The sequence below is a fragment of the Manis javanica genome, chromosome 8 (assembly GCF_040802235.1).
Source record: "Manis javanica isolate MJ-LG chromosome 8, MJ_LKY, whole genome shotgun sequence".
NCBI lineage: Eukaryota > Metazoa > Chordata > Mammalia > Pholidota > Manidae > Manis > Manis javanica.
In genome coordinates this window covers 120,215,442-120,240,967 of record NC_133163.1, presented here as the reverse complement: position 1 = coordinate 120,240,967, position 25,526 = coordinate 120,215,442, and the positions used below count along the sequence as shown (strand labels likewise).

Sequence of the window (25,526 nt, the reverse complement as noted above, 5' to 3'; positions counted from 1 at the left end):
ACTTTCTTGTTCCTTTGCAGAGGAGAAACAGGCCTGGAAAGAGAGAGTGACTTCTCCAAGGCCCCTCAGCAGTGAAAAGCCACTTCCAGCCCCGCCTCCCTATCTTCCTGTCCCCAAATCCAGGCTCTTTCAGGACGCTGTGGCCCCCTCAAAGCTGCCTGTGGCCCGAGTGCTTCTGAGGTGGGGGTCACAGGGTGGTTGGGGTGGGTGTGCTGTATGGTGTCCATGGGTGGACAGAGCTGACTGGAGCCAGGAGTAGCCACACTCCCTGACAGCCTTGCAGAGGGTTGTCTGAGTAGCCAGGGGTGTCCCTAGGCCCCGCCTCAGCAGGCCTGGCAGAGGGTGGCCTTCAGGAGCACAGGGGTGCTCTGTTTCTTAATGAATGCAAGTCTGTTTTTAGACCTGAATGACCAGCTTCTTGTCTGGAAACGGCCAGGTCCCAAGTGGCCTGCCAAGAAAAAGTGGTCTGTGACCAGGTCCAGGGGTGCCAGCTCAAGTATATAGCAGTGGGCACTATGGGACAAGGCTGGCAACAGGCAGGTCACTCTCTGCAGAACCTACGGCCTGCTCCATGGCAAGGCCTGGGCTCCATAGGAAATCCTGAATATCCCCAGGAGCAAAGCTTTTTCGTTTCAGCTGTTTGTCCCATCTGTCTCCCTGGTGACTGTTCTTACTCTGCAGGCCTTTGAGCTCTGGCCAGGGAGGGGCAGCAGTTGTTGGCCTCCCTGGTGGAGGGAGGAGAGGAGAGGGATCCTGAGCATGGCTGGGCCTGGCCTCTGGGAGTGCCTCCAGGCCCAGGAGGGGTGGGAGGTAGTCACCCGTGTGGCCTTGGTGTAAAGAGGCCTCTCCTTACAGCCCCTCTCTCTGGCTGTAGTCACAGGGCAGGATCAGTCATGCGGGACACATTTGGAGCTTTGTGGGTGCAGTTTGGGGCCTGGTGGTGCCTCCTTCTCTGCTTCCCACAGGTAGCTACATGTCTCATTGTTTTTCAAGGTGCACGATGGGACTCCCAGCCAACTCAGCTCTCAGTGGTGCTGGCAGGGGAGGGGGCTTGACGCTCCATATGCAAGGCTCTGAGAACCGGCTCCCTCCCCAGGGCAGGGCCATGACCTCTCCGGGCTCGCAGTAGTCCGGAGAAGTGCAGATCAGAGGGGATTTTCCCTGTTTTATAGAGGAGCAAATGTGCAGAGGGTCCAAGCAGCCAGAAGCAAACTTGAGCAAGTTGCTTTCCTTCCAGCTCTTGTGTTTGTGCCCCAAGGCCCTGCGAAACAAGCCACACAGCTTATTTGGTAGTTATTGAGCACTTACTGTATGCCTGGGGCTATGTGAGGCTCTGGGTGAGAGAAGAAGACAGTCTAAGGGAGACAGCCACATGAAAGGCAGGGCAGCAGGGGAAGCTATCTGAGCAGATACCTGTGGACACGGAGCCAGGCTTCAGGGAGAAGAGGCTCTTGGGAGTGAGAACAGGAGGGGCTCCGTCTTGGGCATGGACAGTTAGGCTAAGCAGGGCCGGGAGGGCAGCTGCACCCCTCCCAGATGCAGGAGAGAAGTCAGCCTGAGCACTTTGCTCCTGAATTCCATCCCCATGAGGAGCTCTGTCTTTCTGGTGTGCTGAGAGAGTCCAGGCCTGGGTAGGAGGTCCCAGAGCAGGGAAAAGGGGGATTGAGGCCTTTAACCAGGGCTGGTCTACTCAGCCAAGCAGCAAAAGACGTGGCTGACCAGCTCTGGGCTCCACTAAGAGGCCTGGACAGCAGGCAGCATCTTGGCTGCTGAGGGTGGAGATGGAGCCAACCTTACTCTTAGTGCACCTGGCTCCCACTGGATGGGAGCACCCAGGGCTTCTGAAATCTCTGTAGGTAAGGGTTCTTGTTAGCAACAGAGCTCAAAGGGGTCCTTGTTCACGCGGGATCCAGCCATCCCCCGTCTCCTGGGCGACTAGCTCTCCCAGTTTGTTTAGTCCTTTGAGCAGCTGAGATAAAGGCTTGTTGGGGAAGGTGTGATCTAGGGAAGCCCACTCCCCAGAGGGGGGCCCCCTGCATGGTCATCTCAGCCCAAGACCCCTTGTGTCTTGCCAACCCTCTTCCAGCACCTTTGCAGACAGCTGGGGTCTGGCCGTGCAGCCAGGGAAAGCTATGGCAGAGGGCGCACTCCGGGGCCCCGAGCCCCGTGGCAGTGTGGCACAGAAAAAGTGTGCACTTTCAGCCGGGGTGGAGTTTGGATTCACGCTTCACCACTTTCCAGTGATGTGGTCAGGGGCAAGGTGCTTCGCCTCTCCGGGCCTCAGTGACCTCATCTGTGTAATGGGGATGATGCCATCTCCCTTGCTGAACTGAGGGCCGGAGGAGTTCATGAGTGAGTCTGTTTACCTTCCCTTCTCCCCAGGGGCTCCCTCGGCGAATAGGATTTAACTTGGTTTGAGCATTCAGAGTTCTGCCCTTTTCACGGCCCTGAGGCTCACTGGGGGTGTGGTACTCCCTAGCATTGGGTCAGACAGGCCTCCATGGAGCCCCAGCCCTGCCAGTGACTTGTGTGGGCAAGCCTGAACCTAGCTGAGCCTCTGTTCTCCACCCATGAAGTGTAAGTAGTGCCACATTAATGGCCTAAATGACATCCCCTGTGGGCCCTGGTCTTTGGGCACACTAGGTATGGGGGGTTCTTGTCTGGGGAGCTGGTTAACGGACAACTGAGGGGAGTGGACCCTCTTTGCTCTCCCCCCAGATGGGGAGGGCCGCTGCTTCCCCTGCCCTAGACCCCAGGTCCGGCTGGCTCGCCTGCCTGCGCACTAGGTCTGGCTGCGCCCTCAGCTCGGGTTTCCCTGTTAGGATTCACTAGAACGGGAATCTGATGGGCCAGTTCATCTTTTCACTCTAAAGAGGCTGCTGGTCAGCTTGCAGATGCTTTGCTTGGGTCTGGAGCGCACCCGGGTTCTGTCTGCTATGTCCAGGGTCATTGGTACAAATGGATGTTTCGGGAAGCAGGGCCCTTGGCCCTCCACATGCCCCTTCATTTCAAAGCCACCACAGGTAAGAAAGGGAAACTGAGCACAGTCCTGGCCCAGGTGTCCTCAGCCCAGCTCCTGGGAAATAGGGCTTGTGACTGTGCCGAGCGCCTGCCCCTCCTGACTCTTTTGCCAGGGTTGCTGAGCAGAACAGGTGGATGGGGACCCAGCGTGGCCCCCGCAGCTCACTGAGCCCCACCCCCGACACTGAATACGGAAGTCAATGGTGGGATTTTTCTCCCTTTTTCTAGTCAGCAGAAAGGGCCAAGCACTTGTTCTACGTATGGAATATCAGCTTAGAAAATAAGAAATGAGGTGCAGCTTCTGTGTAAGAAACAATAGAATTATTTTTTGCAAGAGGAGATTATCTTTTATCTTCAAGTTTCAGCGTATTGATCATGCGTCTGACTCTATCCACATTATTCCACTTTCCCTTCAAGAGAGGGCTTGTCGACCAGGTTCTGAGCTGTCGGGGGTGCGACTGCGGGAGGGCAGAGGGTGGCTCTCAGGAAGGACTCAGCGTGGTGCCAAGCTGGCCTCTGCCACAGGGTAATCTGGTCGTCGTCTTACTTGGCACAGCCTAGTAAATGTGCTTATGATCTTAACATGAGGAAGGAAGCTCTATCAACAATGTGATTCCGTCTTGCCACAGGTGTTCCAGTAGCTCTAGAGAGGCAGGGTGAGGACATAGGAGGGGCAGTCCCCTAGATCTGGAGCTCAGGTGGGGGGATTGACTGTGGAGGCCAGGAGGTGTGTTTTGCCCTCTGAGCCCCAAAGGAAGGGTGGGGACAAGATTCATCCAGTGGTTTCTTAAAGTTGGCTGCGAGTCTGAAATCACCTGAGAGCTTTGAAAAGCCTGAAGCTGACCATGTGCCTATTTTATGACCCAGAAATTCCAACCCTAAGTGTTTACCCCTGGGAATGAATACTTACGTCCACAAGACAGGTGCTGGAATGTTCAGAGCAGCACTTCCCTAACAGGCAAAAACTGTGCCCATTGATAGTAAAATAAATAAGTCAGTTGTAGTGTGTCCATGTAACGGAATTCTAAACACTAGGGAAAACGCAGTGTGTAACTTTGTACACACAGCACTGCAGGAATCTCACAAAGGCATTGCTGAGTGAAAGAAGCCACACAGACGCGTACGTATGGTGTATGGTGTGATCCCACCCACGGGAAGGCCCCAGGAGGCAAAGGCGGGCTGTGTTGCTGGAAGTCGGGGTGGGGGTTATCTCGGGGGGCGGGACCAAGGCAGCAAGACTAGAGGGAGAAGGAGGGCTTTTGCGGGGCTGGTCCCCAGGTGTGTTCCATTTGTGAAATGCAGTGAATTATATGCTTATGTGTACTTTTTTTATATGTAAATTATACTTCAATCGCAAGTTAAAAATACACAGATACCTTATATAAAAAACCATGAAGACTCCACTCCAAAACTACTAGATCTCATATCTGAACTCAGCAAAGTTGCAGGATACAAAATTAATACACAGAAATCTGTAGCTTTCCTATACACTAATAATGAACTAACAAAAAGAGAAATCAGGAAAACAATTCCATTCACAATTGCATCAAAAAGAATAAAATACCTAGGAATAAACCTAACCAAGGAAGTGAAAGACCTATACCCTGAAAACTACAAGACACTCTTAAGAGAAATTAAAGAGGACACTAACAAATGGAAACTCATCCCATGCTCTTGGCTAGAAAGAATTAATATTCTCAAAATGGTCATCCTGCCTAAAGCAATCTACAGATTCAATGCAATGCCTATCAAAATACCAACAGCATTCTTCAACAAACTGGAACAAATAGTTCTAAAATTCATATGGAACCACAAAAGACCCCGAATAGCCAAAGCAATCCTGAGAAGGAAGAATAAAGCAGAGGGAATTTCGCTTCCCAACTTCAAGCTCTACTACAAAGCCACAGTAATCAAGACAATTTGTTGCTGGCATGAGAACAGACCCACAGACCAGTGGAACAGAATAGAGAGTCCAGATATTAACCCAAACATATATTGTCAATTAATATATGATAAAGGAGCCATGGACATACAATGGGGAAATGACAGCCTCTTCAACAGCTGGTGTTGGCAAAACTGGAGAGCTACATGTAAGAGAATGAAACTGGATCACTGTCTAACCCCATACACAAAAGTATATTTGAAATAGATCAAAGACCTGAATATAAGTCATGAAACCATAAAACTCTTAGAAAAAAAACATAGGCAAAAATCTCTTGGACATAAACACGAGCAACTTCTTCATGAACATATCTCCCTGGGCAAGGGAAACAAAAGCAAACATGAACAAGTGGAACTATATGAAACTAAAAAGCTTCTGTACAGCAAAGGATACCATCAGTAGAACAAAAAGGCATTCTACAGTATGGGAGAAAATATTCATAAATGACAGATCCGATAAAGGGTTGACATCCAAAATATATAGAGAGCTCACGCACTTCAACAAAAAAAGCAAATAACCCTATTAAAAAATGGATGGAGGATATGAAGAGAGAATTCTCCAAAGAAGAAATTCAGATGGCCAACAGACACATGAAAAGATGCTCCTCATCGCTAATCAGAGAAATACAAATTAAAGCCACAGTGAGATATCACCTCACACCAGCAAGGATGGCCAACATCCAAAAGACAAACAACAACAAATGTTGGCGAGGATGTGGAGAAAGGGGAACCCTCCTACACTGCTGGTGGGAATGTAAATTAGTTCAACCATTGTGGGAAGTAGTATGGAGGTTCCTCAAAAAACTCAAAATAGAAATACCATTTGACCCAGGAATTCCACTCCTAGGAATTTACCCTAAGAATGCAGCAGCCCAGTTTCAAAAAGACATATGCACCCCTATGTTTATCGCAGCACTATTTACAATAGCCAAGAAATGGAAGCAACCCAAGTGCCCATCAGTAGATGAATGGATGAAGAAGATATGGTACATATACACAATGGAATATTATTCAGCCATAAGAAGAAAACAAATCCTACCATTTGTAACAACATGGATGGAGCTAGAGGGTATTATGCTCAGTGAAATAAGCCAGGCAGAGAAAGACAGGTATCAAATGATTTCACTCATCTGTGGAGTATAAGAACAAAGAAAAAACTGAAGGAGCAAAACAGCAGCAGACTCACAGAACCCAAGAATGGGCTAACAGTTACCAAAGGGAAAGGGACTGGGAAGGATGGGTGGGAAGGTAGGGATAAGGGGAAAAAAAAGGGGGCATTACTATTAGCAGACATAATGTGGGGTGGGTCACGGGGAGGGCTGTACAACACAGAGAAGACAAGTAGTGACTCTATAGCATCTTACTATGCTGATGGACAGTGACTGTGGTGGGGTATGTGGGGGGGACTTGGTGATGGGGGGAGTCTAGTAACCATAATGTTCCTCATGTAATTGTAGATTAATGATACCAAAAAAAAAAATGCTACATGTTGGGAAAATATTAGAAGATAATCAAAGATTTAATCAAGTGATGGTGTTTGTATAACATACACTTTGTATAGTAGTAAAGTGATAACTTTTGCTCTAAAAAAATATTGGGAAAATATTAGAATATAATCAAAGAATCAAGTGATGATGTTTGTACAACATACACCTTGTGTAGTAGTAAAGTGATAACTTTTTTTCTAAAACAAAAAATAGACAAATACCTAAATGCTACCCCCACAGATGTTAATTGGTCTGAGACAGGGCTCAGGCATCATTTTTTGTGTTTTTAAAAGGCTTTACAGGTTTCTGCTGTGTTCCCAACAGGCTATACATCAGAGTTAACAGGACAGTCTCTCTGTGTGAAGTCAGGAGTGCGCAGTGTTCTGAGTGAGTGGTAGAGGTGGAGTGGGGTAACCAGGACGAATTTGGAGCAGCCCCAGGTTCCGGCTGCTGAGCTCTAGTGCTGACTTTTATTCCAGAACATGTCCACTCAGCTCCCTGTCCCTAGAAGGCTATTTCCATGGTGTCTGGGTTTGTACTCTCAGGGACTTGCTGCTAGATGTGTTTTTTTGTTTGGAAGAGAAGGGCTCTCCTTGGAGCTCTCTGGGGCCCAGCGTCCTGGCTGGCTTCAGGAGAGGGTGGGCCTGGCCTTGAGAGGGGCTGGCAGGCCCCGCAGGATGCTCTAGCGTCTAAGATGTCCAGGAGAAGTCTAGTTGGGAGAGTGTGGGCCCCTCCCTGGGGAGGAGATGTGCAAGGGGACCCAGCCACGTGACCGCAGGGGCCCAGCTGGCTCAGGCTGCTAGGCTTGGCTAAGCCTTCTGCTTCAGCATCATCCCGGCCCTGCTCCTGCCCGAGGTTTGGAGGAGTCCTGGAGGGAGGTTTGCGCTGTTGTTAGGAAGGGTTGGGCATGGGGAAGAGGGCTGGGTCAACTGGCGGAGTGTTGCCTGGGCCCAGGACAGCCCAGGGAAGTGCCGCCTAGTGAACACTGCAGGGGAGGCGGGAGGGGCCGGACTCTGCTTTCCCCCACACCCCCATCCCGTCCTGCCTGAGCTGCTTTACCCTTTTCTTCTGCCTCTGACCTGAGCTGCCCCTTTGGTCAGTCAACCAGCAAGGGTGCCTGGCGGTGCTGGACCAGGGCTGCCTGCCTGCCCCAAGGCCTAGGGCTCCTAAAGGAAGGGCCCATCTATGGGAGACCCGCATCAGATCTTGCCTACCCGCCCCCCACGCCCCACTTCCCGCTGGGCATCAGTAGCTCTCTGTGTCTCCTCGCTCTTACTGTTTTGCTTTTTCCTCCCCCCTCCCTCTTGGCGTGTCATCATTTCTGTTTCCTTCACTCACTCATTCAGCAAGCGCTGGGTGCCTGCTGAGTGCAAGGATACAGAGATACAGAAGACACAGCCCTGGTGGAGTCACAGTTGACTGGGGGAGACAGATGTATGAACAGACAAGCCCAGTTGGCTGTGGTAAGTGCTACGGCAGCAGCATGAAAGAAGGGGCAAGGGACTACAGAGGAAAACTGGCCAGCTCTGCAGGGGGGAAGTCAGGGAGGGCTTCACAGAGGTGGCATTTGCACCGGGGCTTAAAAGATGACTGGGAATCACACAGCAGATAAGCATGTTATCTGAACTGCTGGTAGAGTGAATATGTCAGCATGAAGGGTCACTGTGGTGGAGGCGATGGGGCTCAGCTGGACTGCGTGGGTGAGGCTGCAAAGGGAAGCCGGAAGGAAGGTCAGGAAGGCCAGCCGAGGAGTTCAGAGTTTCTGGAGAAGGAAAGTGAGGAGGAGACTGGCAGGGTCAGATCTGGCCCCAGACGGCTCTGTTGCCAGTGTGGATGTGGGAGAAGGTCAGGTATGTAAGGGCAAGGCTGGGGGCCGTGATCGCCGGCACTTAGGAAAAAGACGATGGTGGCCTGGGCTTACGCCGGGCAGCAGGAGCTGAGAAAGTAAATGGCATTGTGGGTTAAGTATAGTCAAGGCTCTCAGGGCCTTGGGATTGACTGGTTGTGGCGCTGGAGAGGAGAATAAGTTGAGGGCTTGGGCTTGGGTAATTGTGGAGGACGGAAGCTTTCAGGGCTACTCGGTGCTCAGCAGGAAGCTGGCCTGGGGGCATGATGCTGTGCTCACTTTGGAGGATACATCTAGACATGAGGGGAAGGATCATCTTTATGGCATGGAGACCCTGATGTTACTCCACAGTCTGCACGTGGAGGTGGGGTGGGAATGGATGGGCAGGGCTCAGGCACAACCCGCACGGGAAGAGCGATAAGCTCAAGGAGGTGTAGGTGGGAATGGATGCAGGCCACCAGCAGGTGGGGGGACACAGGCTGGTTCCCCTCCCTCTGGCTCCCACCTTGGGTACTTCCTTCCTGGCCCTTGGTCCTGGGGAGCACTGCCTGACTGGCCCCTTGGTGCGTGCCCTCCCCCTGCCTTCTCATCCGACTTTGCTCCCGTGTCTTTATTCTTACTCCCAAATAAACACTTGAGGGGAGAAGACTAATTAGTAAAAAGTCTGAATTGAAGATAATTTTGAAAGCAGAGTATTTTGGCCAATGTATGCCGGAATCCAGCCCCAGCGCGGGTTCAAGCTCTGTAAGGGCCCCACCTTGAGGCCTCTCCTATCAAAACACTCGAACCCAGTGAGGAACCGAGAGGTGGAAGCGATGGTGAATCGACCACACAAAAATTAATACTGCAGACAGAACTAGAAGGCATGTGACAAATTGGGGAAAATATTCATAAAAATGATAAACTAAGGATTAATATTCTCAAGAATTTATATAAATCAATAAGGGAAACATGAAGATCCTTATAGACAGTTCACAGATGACATAGTTGGGTGAAAATATTTGGGAAAAAATTTTCAACCTATCAGTAAGCAGAAATAGAAATGAAAACAATGTATTTTCACCTACGGAATTTGCAAAGTGAGAAAAAGACAACATCTAGTGTAAGGCCCAGGGGTGGGTGAAGGGGCGCCCTCCTGTAGTGCTGATGGCTATGCTGACTAGTGTAGCATCTGGGGAGCATTTTGAGTGTGTGCCGGAGTCCCTGAAGGATGGACGGTGCCCGCGACTGAATGAATGAATGAGGACACAGACATTAGCAAAAGCTGAGCCTGGCCTTTAATGAAAAGTAGCAGTTTGTTCATATACTCTTTGACTACGTAAAGTTCAGGCATTGATCATTTATCTGACACATAGCATGGTTACATGAGTTTGGGAAATGAGATTAAATCACTTGACCTTCTTCCTAGTTATTGTGGTCAGAAAATCTTGCAAAGGTTAGGTAGGTGCCAGACTCTTGGTTTCTTTACTATCTAAAGTTCACTATTCTATTGTTTTTGTGTAGGGCCCTCATTCTTTCATAGTTATACTCCCGTTCTTCATCTCCGGTAGGAAAGAAAGAGGCTCTCTCTAAAAGGACACAATGTCCTTTTGACAGGGACAAATTTTATGGACTGTGCCTTGGACCCATTTTCAGTAAGACTTGCAATGGAGATTTTTCTGATCTGGAGTTAGGTAATGCCCTGTTCTCATTTGGTTTATAATTTGCCAGGCTGTTCTTTGGCAAGCTAGCCAAAGAATATAATTTGTTCTCTGTACCCACCTGTCGCCATTAATCACTGAATATGTCATTTGGAAGCCACGTAGGGGTGGGGAAGGAATCTCCACCCAGGTAAATTTTCCTTATCTTTTTTCCCATAAACTTGGGTCCAATACTCATGGGGTCTCACTTTCCCATCATTGGGGGTAGTCACAAGGGCATTAGTGTTTTTTTCCAATTTCCTTTAGGGCCAGTACCTAAAATTTTCAGGGAGAATTGGAAATGGCCTCTTCCCTGAAGGGTCAGCTTGAATTGAAACCAAAAAAAGCAAATTTATTAGGAGGGACATTTGAGCAGGCGGGACATCGGGGTCGCTCCCCTGGGAAGGCCGCGGCGCAGCCCCTGCCCTCCGGCTGCCCGGACCGTGTCACCAGGTGGCGGTTCCCACCAGCTCCCGACAGATGTGGGCCTGAGAAATGTTCACTCTCCATCCACAAATTCCACTTCTGAGAATCTATCCCAGGAACATGGGGAGTTTCTCATGAAATCATGTTTAGCAACTAAAGTAGGGCATACAAATGATATGATATATAATCCCACTCACATAAATGACATACTTATGCATAAATATTTTCTTTGGGTGATTTTGAGGAATTTTTTTCCTTATGGGTGATTTTGATCACCATATTTTATATATTTTATATTTCTCATAGTTTCTATAACAAGCATAAAATAAATCAAGGGGGAAAAATCCCCTCTGTGAAATGGGAAATGATGGAACCAAATAAATCCAGAAATTAACTTTGGGAATCAAAGTGTCAAATCACTAACATGACCTGTCACTTTGACTTTGCAAGACTCAGAAAATGCGTGTTGATGTATATGCTAGTATCTCCATAAGGCTGGGGCAGAGCTGATTCTTGGGGGAGGTCGTTTGGCCCTTCACGGCGCGATACTGGGTACAGCCTGTCCCTGGGCAGGTCTCAGTGAACAATGGTATGGTGGGAAGGGGTCAGACTAAATGATCTCAGCAGAATTGGTGACTATTCTTGAAAGAAGAGAACTTTTATTTGCCTCAGCCAAGAGGGACTTGCTCTGGGATGTGCAGGCGCCAGGTGCCAGCTCCTTCCCTGCTGAGAGACCATTGCCTTGGACCTTGTTATCTCTTCCCCGCCCCTGCATTGCCCTGCTTTGGCCCTGCTTCTGGGCCACCCTCCTTTCCCATCAGCCCCTGGCCCTCTCAGTGGGGGGCTACTTTGACTGCTCAGGCTTTATTGACTCCTAGCCTGTCTGTGCTGAGGGGCAGGAAGGGCGGGGGGCATCCTATGCTTTAGAGCTATTTAACAGAGGCATGAACTTCAAAGCTGTTCAGGAGCTGACCCTCTCAGGAAGAGTGGGCCTCCTCCCTCTGGAGCCTTCCCTGTGGGACATTTTTGAGACTGTTTGGCTCTCAGGGCTGAGCTGCCCTGTTTGTCGATGGGGACTGAGACCACTTCCTGGTGTGGGGCAGCCCCTTCCCTCTCAGCCCACACTCACCTGTGGACTGGCTGTGGCGTCCACTCCCACACCGTAAACTGCATCAGCCCCTCAGCTTTGATAAGGCCTCCTGTGCTCAGCACCCTTTCCCAGAAACTGACGGTTTCTGGTAATGCTGTGAGGGCAACGCAGAAACTTTTGCTTTCAGCTATGAGCAAGTCTCAGAGTCCTCCCCAGTGTGCCTTCTCAAGGGTGGGGCCAGAGGCCAAACTCTGCCTGGCCTAACAGCTGCCTGGCACTCGGGATGAGGCAGATTGATTTCCCTTCCAGCCCATGCATGGCATGAACTTCAGGCTTTGAGGAAACACAGGGTGTGAGCCTCCTGTCTCTCAGCTGCCCCGCAACGTCTACTTGAGCTGCTGCCTCCAGACTGGGCCATCTTCAGCCTCACCATGAGGAGCATGGCCAGGCTTGCAGCTGGCGGAAGGGCAGGGGCAGCTGCCCTGGGCATGGTGGAGCTGGTAGGAGAAGATGTCGCCATAGACTCCCTTTCCTGATGTGGGCCTGTTTCTCCTTAGCAACCAACAGATGCACAGAAAGGTGGCTTCTCCGAAGAGTCCTGTGTCCTACACAGAGAAACTAGACAGGGTTCAGGCACCTCTGGATTCCAGGTGAGGCCCACTCCCAGTCAGATACACTGACAGATAGAGGGTGGGAAGCCTTCAGGAGGTGACCTGTTAGAAAGAGGAACTTAAGGCTGAGTCAGAGTCCCATTCCCAGCCTAGCAGAGTCCAGGCATCTCTGGTTACCAGCCTCCTCCCTGCCCACCTGTCCTCAGGCCAACCTGGCAGGGCAAAGGTTTGCATCTCAGCACTACCCCCTCCTCCCCAGCCCTAGTGGCCTCCAACAGGTCAGGTAAGTCTTTTGAGCTCCTCACCGCAGAGCTCCAGGCCGTGAGAGGAGGCTGCAAGGAGGGCAGTCCTGCTGGGATCATGGCCCATGGCCAGGCCCCGGAGCCGTGAGTCTGACCGCGCCATGTCACCCATTCCCCAAACTGACCCCCATCCCTGTGCCTCCTGCTTATTTATTCTTGGGGCTGCTCCTCTGCTTACCCCTTGGCCAGAGAAATGGGAGAGGGTTTTTGACACCCCAGGGTGGGTGGCTTCTAAGCATCTCCGGAGGTGGAGGCTCAGGCGGAGCGTGCATCCTGCAGGGGGCGCTGCTCACAGCTGTCTGGGAGGAAGGCTCTCAGTGACCCCTTCCTGCATCCAGGAGTGCCCTTCCCGGGGCCGAGCTACATGCTCCCTGTGCTTATCCCCTTGCTGAGCCCCCTAGAAAAGAGCCTGGCCTCCAATCTTTGCCCCAAGCTTCTGGCTTGAAGCCAGGGCAGAACTGGCACTGAGGATGCATGGGTAGAACTCAAGGGTTCCTTGTCTCTGGAACGGAATGTCTCCTTTGCAGTCTGCACTGGCCAGAAGGCTTGAAGGGCGAAGAGATAAAGAAGTGCAGCCAGATAGGGGTAAGTGTGTGAAGCTGGCTTCTCACTGCCCACCAACAGGGGCCCTGGGTGGCCTGAATTCAGTAACTGCTCTTTGGCCACCAAGTCTGTCACCAGGAAACCTGAGTTGGTGTCTACCTTCTGGGTGGGAGTGGTGTGTCCCCTCCAGTCATAGGCTGCCTGTCAGGACCCAGTGTCCCCAGGAGACAAGCTGTGCTGGGAACTCAGCCCTCCACACCCACTGGCTGCTTAGCAGGCATGCCGAGTCCCCAGAGGGCCCCCTGATGGCTGGAGCAGGGCCCCCCTTTGCTGGTCTGATCTCCAAGCACTTCTCAGACCCAGGTTGTGTGTTTGCAGACACTACTGAGTAAATATAACCAGCAGTACCACAAGTTGTTTCAGGACATCCCGGTGGAGGAGGTGGTTCTCAAAGGTGAGCTTTTCCCCGGTGCGGCTGGGCAGGCGCCTGGACTGCCTGAGGCCCGGGTGCTCCCTCAGGGGCCCCCAAGGCATGATTTAGATATGGCAACTGGCTGCCCTTCGGGTGTGCTTGGTTCTTTTCCCTTCAAGAATGTGAGAAGACAGCGCTGATTTGGTATATGAAGTTGAATTGATGAAAGTGTTCTTGAGGAAATGTCAGGGCTTCCAAATCTTATTTCACTCTACTTATCCGCGACCATTGCTTCCTGTTCAGGCCTCTCAACTGAGTGTGGGGCGTGTTTGCACAGTCGAGGCCCTCTCTCCAGCACAGGGCTGGACAGGAGTCCTGCCTGAGGGAGTGACAATCCAGACTTGGGGGATGGGTCAGAAACCTGCCTGGACCCTTTGGGGCAAGGGTGAACAAAGATGAAGTGTCCAGTAGTCTGGTGGGTGGGGCAGCCAGGCTCCTCAGGAAAAGACTGTCAGGGAGCTGAGGGAATGGGCTGTTTGGAGCCTGGGATTGCGGGGGGGATTCGGAGGGGACAGGCCCTGAGGCTGGACTCTGTGGACAGCTGAGCATGAGGCCCAGGCCCTGGGGCCTCCGAGTGGGCCTTGCTGCAGCAGTGTTCTTCCCTGTGTCTTCCCAGTGTGTTCCTGTGCCCTCCAGAGGGACCTCCTTCTCCAGGGTCGGCTCTACATCTCCCCCAACTGGCTCTGCTTCCATGCCAGCCTCTTTGGCAAGGACATCAAGGTAGTAACAAGCGGTAAAAGCTGCCATAACCCAGTGAGGCCCTGGCCCCAGTCTCGGGAAGAGACAGCCCTGGCCCACAGTGTGGCCCGAGTCATGCCTATCTCCGTGTGCTGGCACTTGGTGAAGGCTCTCACTTCGAGGCATCCCACCTGGTGTCCGGGGAAGTAGCCCCACCCCTTCCAAGACAGGGGCCCTGATCTGGACCCCACGTCTCGCCTGAGCTGGCCTGAATGGTTTTCAGCCAAATTATTCTGCCTATGGATGCCTCCAAAATGCCTTCAGAAATCAGAGTGGGAGGGAGCCGTATGTGTGTCCAGGTGGTAGCTTGGGGAACTCCATGACTGGAGAAGGGGACTCACCCGAGCGGCCACCCCCAGTATAGGGTGAGAGCCCGGAGTTGCTGGGATGCCGAGGCTGGCCAGGCAGTGGGAGAGCCGGAAGGGGAGCGTGCGTCAGAGGGTGGATGTCTCCAGCGCTCTCCCACATGGAGCCAGGCTCCTCGATGCCCTGCCAGGGCCCAGCGCAGGAGCAAAGAGACTGTGCCCTTGTGGCGCGTCCTGAGACAAGCATACCTCCTCCCCTCAGGTGGTCATTCCTGTGGTGTCTGTGCAAATGATCAAAAAACACAAGATGGCGCGGCTCCTTCCCAATGGCCTGGCCATCACCACCACCACCAGCCAGAAGGTCAGTGCGTCCCTGCCCGGCGCTGGAGCCCACAGCCTGACTCTGGCCCTCTCCCAGGTCTGCACTTACCCCACCCCGTTCTGTTTTCGTCCTATGTCCAGTATGTCTTTGTGTCACTGCTGTCCCGCGACAGCGTGTATGACGTGCTGAAGAGGGTCTGCACCCACCTTCAGGTATGGAGCTCAGGGGCGAGTGCTGGGGGCTGCTCAGGCCTGGACTGAGGTTTGGGGACAGGCTGTTGGGGGAGGCTGGCCCATGTGTCGAGCACCGGGAAGAGGAGCAGGGAGAGGGCGGGAACAGGCTCAGCGGCAGCGGCAGCGGCAGTCTGGGGACTGTGTCTACGCTTGAGGCTGGCGGGCCATCGTGTTTCTCCAGGCATTTGCCCAAGTTGTGCTTCTTCCGGGTACAGACAGGACACAGGGCCACTTCCCAATATGCCTGCAAGTCTCTCTGGCCCTTGGTGAGGAGGTGGGGGCGGCAGTCGGGGAGTAGGCCGTCTCGCATTTGCCCTCCGCGGCGGCATTGACCAGGGCGCCCCCTGCAGATGCTGGGCGCTAGGCTCCATCTGACCCCGAGGGGCTCGTCTGGAGGTAAAGCTGCCCCGGAGACTGCTCACGCTCCCCATGCCTGACTCCGGCTGGTCCAGGCGCCACGATCCCTGTCCTCTTCCCTCCTCAGCCTTCCGGCAAGAAGAGTCTGAGTGTAAGAGAACTTCTGGAGGAACCTGAGTGCGAGTCTCTGGTGAGCACTGAGGCTGGGAGCCAAAGCTGATGGCCTGAGGTCTCCTGGGGCCACAGTGCACACCTGGGCGCCAGACCCGAGAGCCAGTGGCCATGCTGTGCTAGGGGGCGGGGGGTCCCCGAGACCTGCCACACTCCATGCCATGGTCCTGGGCAGATTTGCTGACTACGGGCAGCACAGATGTGCAGCCCCCTGAACACCCCCCGGGTTGGATCCCACACCTGTTATAAACAAAGAAGCCAGTGACCTGTCCTCTTTCCCTTAGCAGAGTCAGGAGGGCCTTCGAGGGGACAGAGATGGCCCCGAGGAAGAACTCCAAAGCTATTACTGTAGAATGCAGACAGGCTCATTTTAGATCTGCTACGGTCCCAGCAGTTTCCTTTGCTGCAGGAGTTCTAGGTAGGCAGAGCTGTTTCTGGGGCAGGGATGGGGGTGGAAATGACCTCAGGGTGTTTGAAGCCTCCCTTGCTAACTATGTAATGGTTACCCAAGCATGCAATATGCACAGTGCCATGCAGGGGATAGAAGGTGATGTTCCCATTTTTGTTGCTGGGAACCTTAAGCGCCCATGCCAAGGTCAGTGCTGCACTTAGGGCTGGAGCCCAGATTAGGAGTCACGATTTATCCCGTCCAAGATACATTAGAGTCCTGGTTGGCTCCCATCTGAGATCCCGCTGTGGTTCTACACTAGTCTTCAAAGACATTATGCCCTGATGGAGCAGCTGGTCACAGTAAGGAGGCAGGTAGGCGGCAGTGGTTTTCCCCATTCCGGGCTTTGGCTTCCATGCTTCCCAGATGACTGTTTTAGTAATATCTGGAAAAGCTTTGATAAACGTAGTGTGGGCGCCTTATGCAAGTGAGATTCCAAGGGCCATGGTAAGACAGCTCCTCCTGCCTTCTCAGCAGGAAGTCCTCATCCCTGAGATGAAGTGGAGAAAAGTGTGCCCTGCCTCGAGGTCCCTGTCCCTCCCAGACAACATCCTTCGTGTCCCTCGGGTATCCATGGACTCCACGGACAGCTTCTTCCCCTCCGGGAAGCCTCCAGGGTGTGGTGAGTTCAGGGGACTTGTCCATGGCAACTGCTGGCAAAGACCAGGCTTCTCTTCCTCCCCTTTCTCTGAAAAGGGGTCATCACAGTGAGCAAGGCCTCTGAGAGCTCTTTCTTTCATTCTCCAAATCTGTAACGGACAGCCGGACAGCCGGAAGCCAAGCAGCTTCAGAGGCGGGGTGGGGGTGGGGGCTTGCCTCCTGCCCTGGGAAGATGCCTAGCTGCTGTCTGGTTGCAGGAAATGCTGTCTGTGAGGAGAAGAATCTGGAGGAGCCCAGGAGGGGCAGGGAGCTGTGGCTCTGGGATTACCAGTTCCTCAAGGTCTTCATTGTGCTGTAGGTGCTGTACTGCGGGGGAGGGCAAGCCGCCTGGGGTCTGGGTGTTTGGGGCCTTGCTGTGAGGGGAGGGGAGGGCATGTCGAGTGCAGGGAAGGTTTTGACTCAACAGGAAGATCCTGGTGGTGTCTGGAGGCTACAAAGCCAGCCCTTCTGTAGCAAGACTAAGTATCTCCAATTTTTATTCTTCCAGCCCCGTAATTCAGAGTTAAGGCAATGCAGTGGGGAAGGAAGGATATGAAATTATTGAGAAAAAGAAAAGTTGCCTGGGAAGGGGGAGGGGGAGAGCTGGCAAAATTGGAGAGGGCCGTCGGATAGAGTAGGGGGGAGCCCCTCCTGACCTCTCTTTCTCCAGGACCTGCTTCCTGGTCGCGTTCTCATCATACCTGGCCTTCCGCATCTCCCAGCTGGAACAGCAGTTATGCTCCCTGAGTCGGGATGTCCCTGCCCCTGGGCACAGGTGATACCCTTTCTCCTCCTAATGTCTGTGGGTTGGAGGGCAAAGGAGAGGAGCCAATACCTATGTCCAGGCTGCTTGTTTCCCTGGTTGGCCTTGGCCCTGCCCTTGAGCTAGCTTGACAGCCCTAAGCAGGACTGGCAGAGTGCGTAGGTACACACATCCCACCCTGACCGGCTCTCCTGGAGGCAGAAGGGCTTCCCTGACCTGTCTGCCTGCCTTCCAGTCCTTCCTCTGATCTGGGGTCTCTCCTGTGTGCAGGTAGTAGCTGCTGGGCCTCTGTCCCACTCCTCCGAGAAGGATGCTCTGGGTGCTAAGCTCCTGCTGACAGTCTCCATGGTTTATGCTGCTGCTGTGCTGAGACTGTGTATGAAGGAAAATATTCCAGATCCTTCCTTTCCTCCAACTCTCCCTCCTTTAGTGAGTGATCTGAAGTACTTGTTTACAAAGCTCCTACAGTTTTGGGACTCAGACAAAATGGCAGATTTTGGAACCCACTGAGGAATTCTGTACGCTAAGCTTCAGCAACCACTCAAACAAACAAAAAAATGAACTTGCTCCTTGGAAACAGTCTGGCACACGGGCAGAACACTAACGCCACGCCAAGGGACAGAGGCCAGGTTCCGATAGCTGGAATGCGGCTCTCTGTCACATGGCTCACTCCAATGGGGGGACCGAGGCCAGAACTCAAGCCACCAGTGTGGGCTCTGCTCTCTCCCAGCGCGCTGCGCTCTCACCTGGACCCCTGAGAGTCCCTGTTCTGGGGCCACAGGGCTTCTTGTAAGGGATCCAGGCACCCAGCAGACCTGGAGCAGCCCGGAGGGAAGGTGGGGCAATGAGTGAGGAGAGGAGGGCTCGTGGCTAGATTCCAGCAGGAGAGGACGGTTCGTGCTCTGTGCTGCGGCTCACTGCCCGCACGAGGGACACCGGCCGGGGCTGTGAAGGAGGGCAGAGGACTGGCGTTCTGTGTCCTCAGCTAACGGTTCCTAGGGAGGCAGGTGGGGCGGGGCCTTTGATCACTGTGGCCACAGACTGGCACTGGGTCTTCCTCGGGGGCTCAAAGTTTCCATGGTGCCCCAGGCAGGAAGTAGGGGATGGGAAGGGTGGGAGGGGTGGTGGCTTTGATTTGACGTCTTGCTTTGTGCTCCCTGCCTGACTGCCCAGACCTCAGGCTTGGCCAGTAGTAGCCTGTCGGGTGGGCAGCGTGATGGTGTTGGGCTGCCCCAGGCAGGAAGGCAGGGCTCACCTGTGTCGCCTGCAGTCAGTGTGCTGCAGGCCATGGAGGGGGTTCCTCTGCTCCACGGGCTCTGTTCCCTAGGAAGCAGGTGGAGGTGTGCGAGGTGGGCCTGATGTAGTGGGGGTACCAGCCAAGGGGCTCCGTCGGATAGCTCTGGAGACGAGAGGGAGGGGATGGAAGAGTGGGCATGATGGTAGCTTTGCCATAGTCCTCTTCTCTGTCAAGGCCTGTATTCTGAAAAGCTTCTCTGTGCCTCAGACTGCTGGCCTGCTCTCCCTGGGACTCCCATCTGCTAAGACGGTGCACTTGGAGGTTCTGGAAGGGCCTTTATGGGGAGGCTAGAAGTATTATGGAGAAGCCCTGTTGATGGGGTGGGTAGTGTCAGAAATAGCTACTCTTTCCCTCTCGAGACACCTGAGAGGTTAATGGGGAGAAATCCAGATGGAAATGATTTATTATGGCCCCATGCTTGTCTGTTCTGTTTATGAGAAACCCAAATGAGGACAGGAGGACAGGTGGCAGCGCCCTTTGCACCGTGCAGGCTGTTCATTCTTTCCCCATCCCAGGTGCTAGGACTGAGCCGGGCCCCTGTGCCTCGTGGGTTGCTTGCACCAAATCTGTATGTCCCCGGTGAAATTCATTGTTCTGTTCTCCCCAGAGTGCCACACTGGACGAACGGCCAACCTTTTTTTGGAGCGGCCCCCCTTCATTGCTTCTTTCCATCATATTTGCAGGGAAATAATCCTACTTGCCCCAGCACCCCCCCTCCCTGGTGCCTGCTAAAGTGCAGGGAGAATAGATCCATTTTCTGAGCCTTGCTGGGTTGAACCAGAGGTTCATGAGAGACCATGAGAAGTGCCAAGTCATGGGTGACTGTGCCAGGATGCTGGTGAGTGCTCCAGGCTGAGCAGGGACAGGAGGCAGACTGTAGGGTAGGTGGCTTTGGAGGCCCTCCTGGGGTTCAGGGCTTTAGGTGGCATAAGCATGCCTGCCCCTCTTGAGAGCCCTCTCTTTCTCCCCCTGTCTCCTAGCTGGTTCTGTAAGGCTCCTGCACCTTCTGTTGTGCTCATTTATAAACGAGACGCATTTAGACAGGCCTTGCTTGCACTGGCCGGTGTCCCTCTAATTCCCTAAGAGTTTGGTTCGACTATCCTTGGGTTGTAGCACTAGGGCATTAGTCTTTGAAAATATTTTTAAATAAAAAGTCTGATTTTTAAAAAATGTCCTGTGTTATGGAAAATTCATTTTTATCTTTTGAGTACTCACTAAAGGTCCTCCTACTGACATATTTGGCACCAAAGAAGCTGATAGGGCCAAAGTCATTCCCAGAATCCCAAGCACCCTGTAAACCTCACAAGACTTGAGTGGAGCTGACTCACAATTCAGGCATATGGGGAAGGGGAAGGATGGCCACGCAAACCACCGTTGCTTTCTGCCTTTGATGGGTGGGCACCAAGAATGCTTCCCCATGTCTCCTGGGAAACTCCAAAGCAGCGTCCCTGGTGTGAATAGGATGGTGCTTCTGACTCCGGAATTAAAGCCCAGAACTCAGAGCCAGAAAACTTCTGTGTCCTTTTCTATGACATTGAGCCTAGATTAGGGAAGTTAAATTCCAATTTGGGCCATATCACCTCTCTGTCTCCCTAGGACGCTCCCTCTACTATAAATCTACTGAGTGATGCTCCCTCATTCAGTGAATACAGAGCCCAGATTGTGAGCCAGGTACTATGCTAGGCACGGGGGATATAACAGTGAACATGTCCGGCGATACCTCCATGTCTCCATGGCACTTGTTTCTCATGTAAACGTAAGTTCAAAGTAAACAAATAAACTAACAATGGGATTGCAGATTGTGACTGGGATAAGTTCCATGAAGGAAAGTAACAGTGATACAAGATAGAGTAAATAAGGAGATGGCTTTAGATGGGTGGTCAAGGAAGGCTCTCTGAAGTGAGAATCAAGCTGGTGCTTAAAGGATGAGGAGACAGTTATTTATGGGAGGAGCTGGGGAAATTATTCCAGGGTCAGAAATTGCAAAAGGTGGAGAAGAGTACATACGTCTCTGAGGAACAGAGAGACCTGCCTGACTCTAGGACACTAGTCCTAGATAGTGAGATAGTGAAAAGCTTTCTGGGACACTCATCTTAGAAAGTGAGATAGTTGGAGAGGTCAAGTGAACAACAAAACAAACAACCTATTTAAAAATGGGTAAAGGACTTGCATAGACATTTCTCTGAAGAATATACACAAATGACAACCACACGAAAAGATCTGACCATCACTAGTCATTTGGGGAATGCAAATCAAGACTACAATCAGATACCACTTCACACCCATTAGGAGAGCTACTATCAACAGAAAATTAGTGTTGGCAAGGATGTGGAGAAATTAGAACACTTATGCACTGTTGGGGGGAATGTAATATTGTACAGCCACTGTGGAAAAAAGTACGGCAGTTCTTAAATTAAAAATGGTATTCCCATATGATCCATTTCTGGGTATATATTCAAATGAAAGCAGTCTCCAGTGGCTATCTGTACACCCTCACCCACAGTATTATTCACAATAGCCAAAAGGTGGAAGCAATCCGTGTCTATTGACAGATGAATGGACAAAATATGGTAGATACATACAATGGAATATTATTCAGCCTTAAAAATGAAGACAATTCTGACATACACTAAAGCATGGATAAGTTTTGAGGACACGTCACGCCTGTGCTGTCCCTCTTCCCTAGCTGCTGGGCCGCAGAATGAGGGCATTCACTAGGGCAGGGGAGCTTCTCAAGGAAGGCTGTCGGGTTGGCTCCAGCGAGGACTGAGGTCAGATCTCCGGGCTGGTCCCTCTCGAGGGGCGGTGATGCGAACGGGCCACTAGGTGGCAGCAAAGTCCAGAAGGCCCCACGCCTGGTGCGAGTCCAGTGCTCCCCCTGTCCAATGGCAGAAGGGAAGCCACGGCAGGCTTACGTGGCCATGTCTCCTCTGTCCCCTCTGGTGCTTTCTCTTCTCCCCTTTCACAGCCCCGTGGAGGGCCCGAGGTGATTCTCAAAGGAGATCGGTCCCCAATGACTCTCCAGACCCTCTGAAGGTCAGGCCAGGAGGAAGGCAGGGCTGGAAGGCGCGACGAACGTTCGTTTGTGTTTGGGGTGGGTGGGCGCTGGGACCACAGGGGGCGAGTGGGGAGCTCAGCTTCTTTTCCACAAGGGCACAGAAACCCCGGGCTTCCCCTGACCTGCCCTCCCTCGCTGGCAGTAACCACCTTCCCTTTCTCAGGGCCCAGAATTATAGAAACCTGGCTCCTGCCAAGGGGGATTTCAGGAGGCAAGAACACTCCATCCCAAAAATGATGGGATGGGTTGAACACTATCCTACCCTCATTTAGAGACAAGGGGGTGGACCCCGGAGCAGAGAGGATTCAAATGTAATGGTTAACTTTATCCACTGAACGTGAGTGGGAGGGAGGCATTTAAGCCTCTGAAATGATAGAGAAACCCGAGTTCATCCCTCTGCGTGCCTGACCTCCACTGAGCCAAGGAGCACCTGGCGCCCAGCACGCCCTGCTTGCCGGCCCCCTTCACACTGGCAGGGCTCTTTGCCTCCCCGGAATGTGTTCCTTCTTGTTTGCCCCTCAGTGCCTGGCCTAGAGCCAAGCCTGGGCTGCTTGGAATACCATGCCCCACGCACTTCTCTCGCAGGATCTGAGACAGGCTCTCTCCCGCTTGGGGACAGGCCAGGCCCCTGCCTCGCCCCATCCCGCTGGGCCCGACTTCTCTATGGGCACCGACCCTCCAGGGGCTGAGAGCAGAAGCCCTTAGGAAGGCTGTAGCTGGGACCCCGGGCAAAGCAGATTGGCATATTGTCTTCTTACCCTATTGGCAGCCTTCTAAACTGGGCCAGAGTGGGCAAAATGTTGTTCGCAAGCTGTTCATTAACTTGTTAAATGCAGAAAGGTTGGCTGAGGCACCACTTTGGGAAAATGTGACACCCCCTGCTTCTGGACCCACTCTAGCATGAAGGCGTGTTATGGTGTAGGATTTCTGATGGAAGATTTTCTTTACTGCTAGTTCCAAATACCAGGCTAGTCTGAATGCGTGCCTGCTCCAGTACATGATTACATTTAAAATATTTATTAAGCACTTAGTATGGGCTCCTGAATGCATGCTTCTATGGATACTGAAAGTTTCTGAGCACTTAACTGGGTACCAGGCCCTATACAAGGAGCTTTTCATAATGATCTCATTTGACTCTAAATACAAGAAACTCTCAATACAACACTACAGCCCTCACACCTTGCACTGTGGGAACTGAGACTGATAGGCCAGAGACGAATTATGGAACCCTTCAGGGGGTTCATTGAGGAGACAAAACAGGGGGAATAGCTTTCTGACAGTGTAAGGCATGTGCACCCATAGTGCACGGGGAGCGTATAGACTGCCTCAGTGGCAGAGGGGTGTGCGGCATGCGTGGGCTTCCAAGAATGTGCAAGATTAGGATCAGAGGAGATGTGGGGAGGATCCTGACAAGATGTGTGTTTGGAGGGGTGACCTGGTAAAAGGATGGTTGTGTGGAGGATGGTACAGATGAAAGCCTTGCGAGGAGCAGAGTTCTTGCTGGGGAACAAACATGTAAGTGGACAAAGTCCCTTGGGATCTAAATGCCAGGATGAGAAGGAGGGACTTGATTCAGGCAATGAGGAGCTACTGGAACTACTGGAGTTCAGGAGTGAGGGACTTGGAAATATTGGTGTGGCAACGGAGTACAGGGTCGATTAAAAGTCAAGCCGAGCAGTCAAGGTCATAGTTTCTCTGCGTCAGCACTGCTGACACTTTGGGCTGCATGATCTTTGTTATGGTCGGTTATTCCATGGATTGCAGGGTGCTGAGCCACATCTTTGGCCTCTTACCACCTGATGCCGGTAGCACCCTGTACCCCTGGTTGTGACAACCCAAAGCATCTCCAGACATTGCCAAATGTCCCCTGGGGGTAGGGGTGGGGGCAGAATTGCCCCTGAGACTCACTAGTCTACATGGCAGGTGATTAGGGTCTGGGTCTCAAAATATTGGCAAGTGTTTTCATAACCAACTGCATCAATCGACTGACTTTTAAAATAGCTGACAAAAGTAAAAATGGTTTCCTTGTCAGAGGAAATCGATCATCAGTGCGAAGAACTTAATGGCCTAGAGAAAAGAAGCTTCTGAAGTAGATTATTCTGCATATTAGAAACCTCTGGAGGATACTCCCGAAGCACAGACGAAGTGCTCTCTGGACTCATTAGCAAGAAAGTGGCTGATACTAGGATTTCTCTCCCTACCCCCAGCTCCCAAGACACATCTTACTCAGTGGCCGCTCTGAGTGAGGAATGCCCAATCTGTCTGCAGTGAGAGAAGCTATTGATCTGTGATTTTGCTGGGTTTGTGTTCACCTTTCTAAAATCCTGTTTCTGACAACTGGTACAGTAGATGAATAGGTCCTGGCCTGCCAATGAAGATCTATGATATAGCAAGAATATACCAAGATGTGTCTTTGTCTAAAGCAGGAATCAGTGAAGTACAACCCTCTGGCCAGCTACTTATTTTATTTTTTTATTCATTTTATTTTTTGGTATCATTAATCCACAATTACATGAGGAACATTATGGTTACTAGACATCCCCCATCACCAAGTCCCCCCCACATACCGCATTACAGTCCCTGTCCATCAGCGTCGTAAGATGCTGTCAACGACTTATTTTTGTGAATAGTTTTATTAGAACACAGTCATGCCCGTTTGTTTATATATGGTCTCTGGCTGTCATGGAGCTTGGAAGGCAGTGTTAGCAGTTACAACAGAGAACATCTGATCTGTAAGCCTATAAGATTTACTCTCTGGCTCTTTAAGAAAAAGTTTACTGAGCCCTGCTCTAAAGGAGATTGCCTGTGTTGTACAAAATTCTGGACTCAGATTCTCATTCTGTTGCTGGGGATAACACAATTTCAATTTTTTTAATTCAAATAATTATCACTGAGTGCCTACTATGGGCTAGGCACGGTGCTGTGTGCTTGGAAGATATTAATGAACAAAGAAGATTAACAATCTTTGCCTCCATGGAGCTTATATATTCTAGTGGTGAGGGGAAGGAGATAAGAAAATAAGCAATAAAGATAAATACATAATACAGCATGTTGGAAGGTGGTAAGCGCTAAAGGAAAAAATGCAGAGCAAGGAAAGGGGATTGGAAATGATTGAAATACCGAATTAAAAGAGGATGGTCAGGGAGCTTCTGATTGAGAAGTTCATATTTAAGCACAAGCTTAAAAGAAGTGAGAGAATAAACTTAGCTGGGCATTCCAGGCAGGATGAATAGCCGATGCAAAAGGTGTGAGCAGGGAGAGCGGCCGGCTTGCTCAGGAGAGCATCAAAGATGCAGGGTTAGCTGGAGAGAGAGAACAAGGGGAAAGGACTAGGAAATGAGGCCGAAGAGGTAATGGTGGGGACACCATATAAGACAACTGTTAAGAACTGACTTTTATTTTGAATGAAATGGGAAGCAGAGGGGTGAATAATAAGCTTTTATTATATAGGTTTTTAAAGGCTTATGCTTGGCCGTTAGGGAGGGGAATGAGGAAGGCGGGAAATCAGGAGACTTGTGGCAACAAAGGTGAGAGATGGTGGCTGTGACGAGGGTGATGGAAGGAGAGATGGTGGAAATGGTAGATTCTGGATATATTCTGAAGGGAAAAACAAAAGGATTTCCTGTCAAACTAGAGATGAATATAAACAATTGTCATAAAGGATGACTCCATGTTTTTTGTCTTCAAAGGATGGATAGAGTTGCCATCAACTGAGATGGAGGAAGTCACAAGGGTGCAGTTTCTGGAAGGAAGATCAGAAATGTACTATTGGACATG

The 25,526-nt window shown here is 51.7% G+C and overlaps 2 protein-coding genes across 17 annotated transcripts in view; both read left to right on the top strand.

Annotated features, from left to right (window-relative positions):
* Window positions 1–19,861, top strand: part of GRAMD2A (GRAM domain containing 2A) — a 31,104-nt gene extending 11,243 nt beyond the window's left edge. For 3 of the 16 annotated variants that reach the window (XM_037010079.2, XM_037010089.2, XM_037010088.2), the window contains 12 exons: window positions 12,048–12,140; window positions 12,308–12,487; window positions 12,931–12,988; window positions 13,325–13,400; window positions 14,035–14,138; window positions 14,724–14,822; window positions 14,924–14,995; window positions 15,501–15,563; window positions 16,467–16,614; window positions 16,850–16,946; window positions 17,302–17,406; window positions 17,665–19,861. In XM_037010079.2, coding sequence (XP_036865974.2) covers window positions 12,048–12,140; window positions 12,308–12,487; window positions 12,931–12,988; window positions 13,325–13,400; window positions 14,035–14,138; window positions 14,724–14,822; window positions 14,924–14,995; window positions 15,501–15,563; window positions 16,467–16,614; window positions 16,850–16,946; window positions 17,302–17,406; window positions 17,665–17,668 — 1,099 coding nt within the window. In that variant the 3' untranslated portion in view covers window positions 17,669–19,861. Of the gene's footprint in view, window positions 1–7,531; window positions 7,913–12,047; window positions 12,141–12,307; window positions 12,488–12,930; window positions 12,989–13,324; window positions 13,401–14,034; window positions 14,139–14,723; window positions 14,880–14,923; window positions 14,996–15,500; window positions 15,564–16,466; window positions 16,615–16,849; window positions 16,947–17,301; window positions 17,411–17,664 lie in introns of those variants that run through there. The other 13 variants (XM_037010084.2, XM_073212139.1, XM_037010085.2 and 10 more) reach the window with 11 other exon arrangements.
* The window catches only part of MYO9A (myosin IXA), a 365,019-nt gene that overhangs the window by 11,351 nt on the left and 328,142 nt on the right, over window positions 1–25,526 (top strand). Inside the window, exon 2 of the mRNA XM_073212119.1 lies at window positions 25,439–25,526. The gene's annotated coding sequence lies outside the window, so the exon portion shown is untranslated. The remainder of the gene's footprint in view (window positions 1–25,438) is intronic.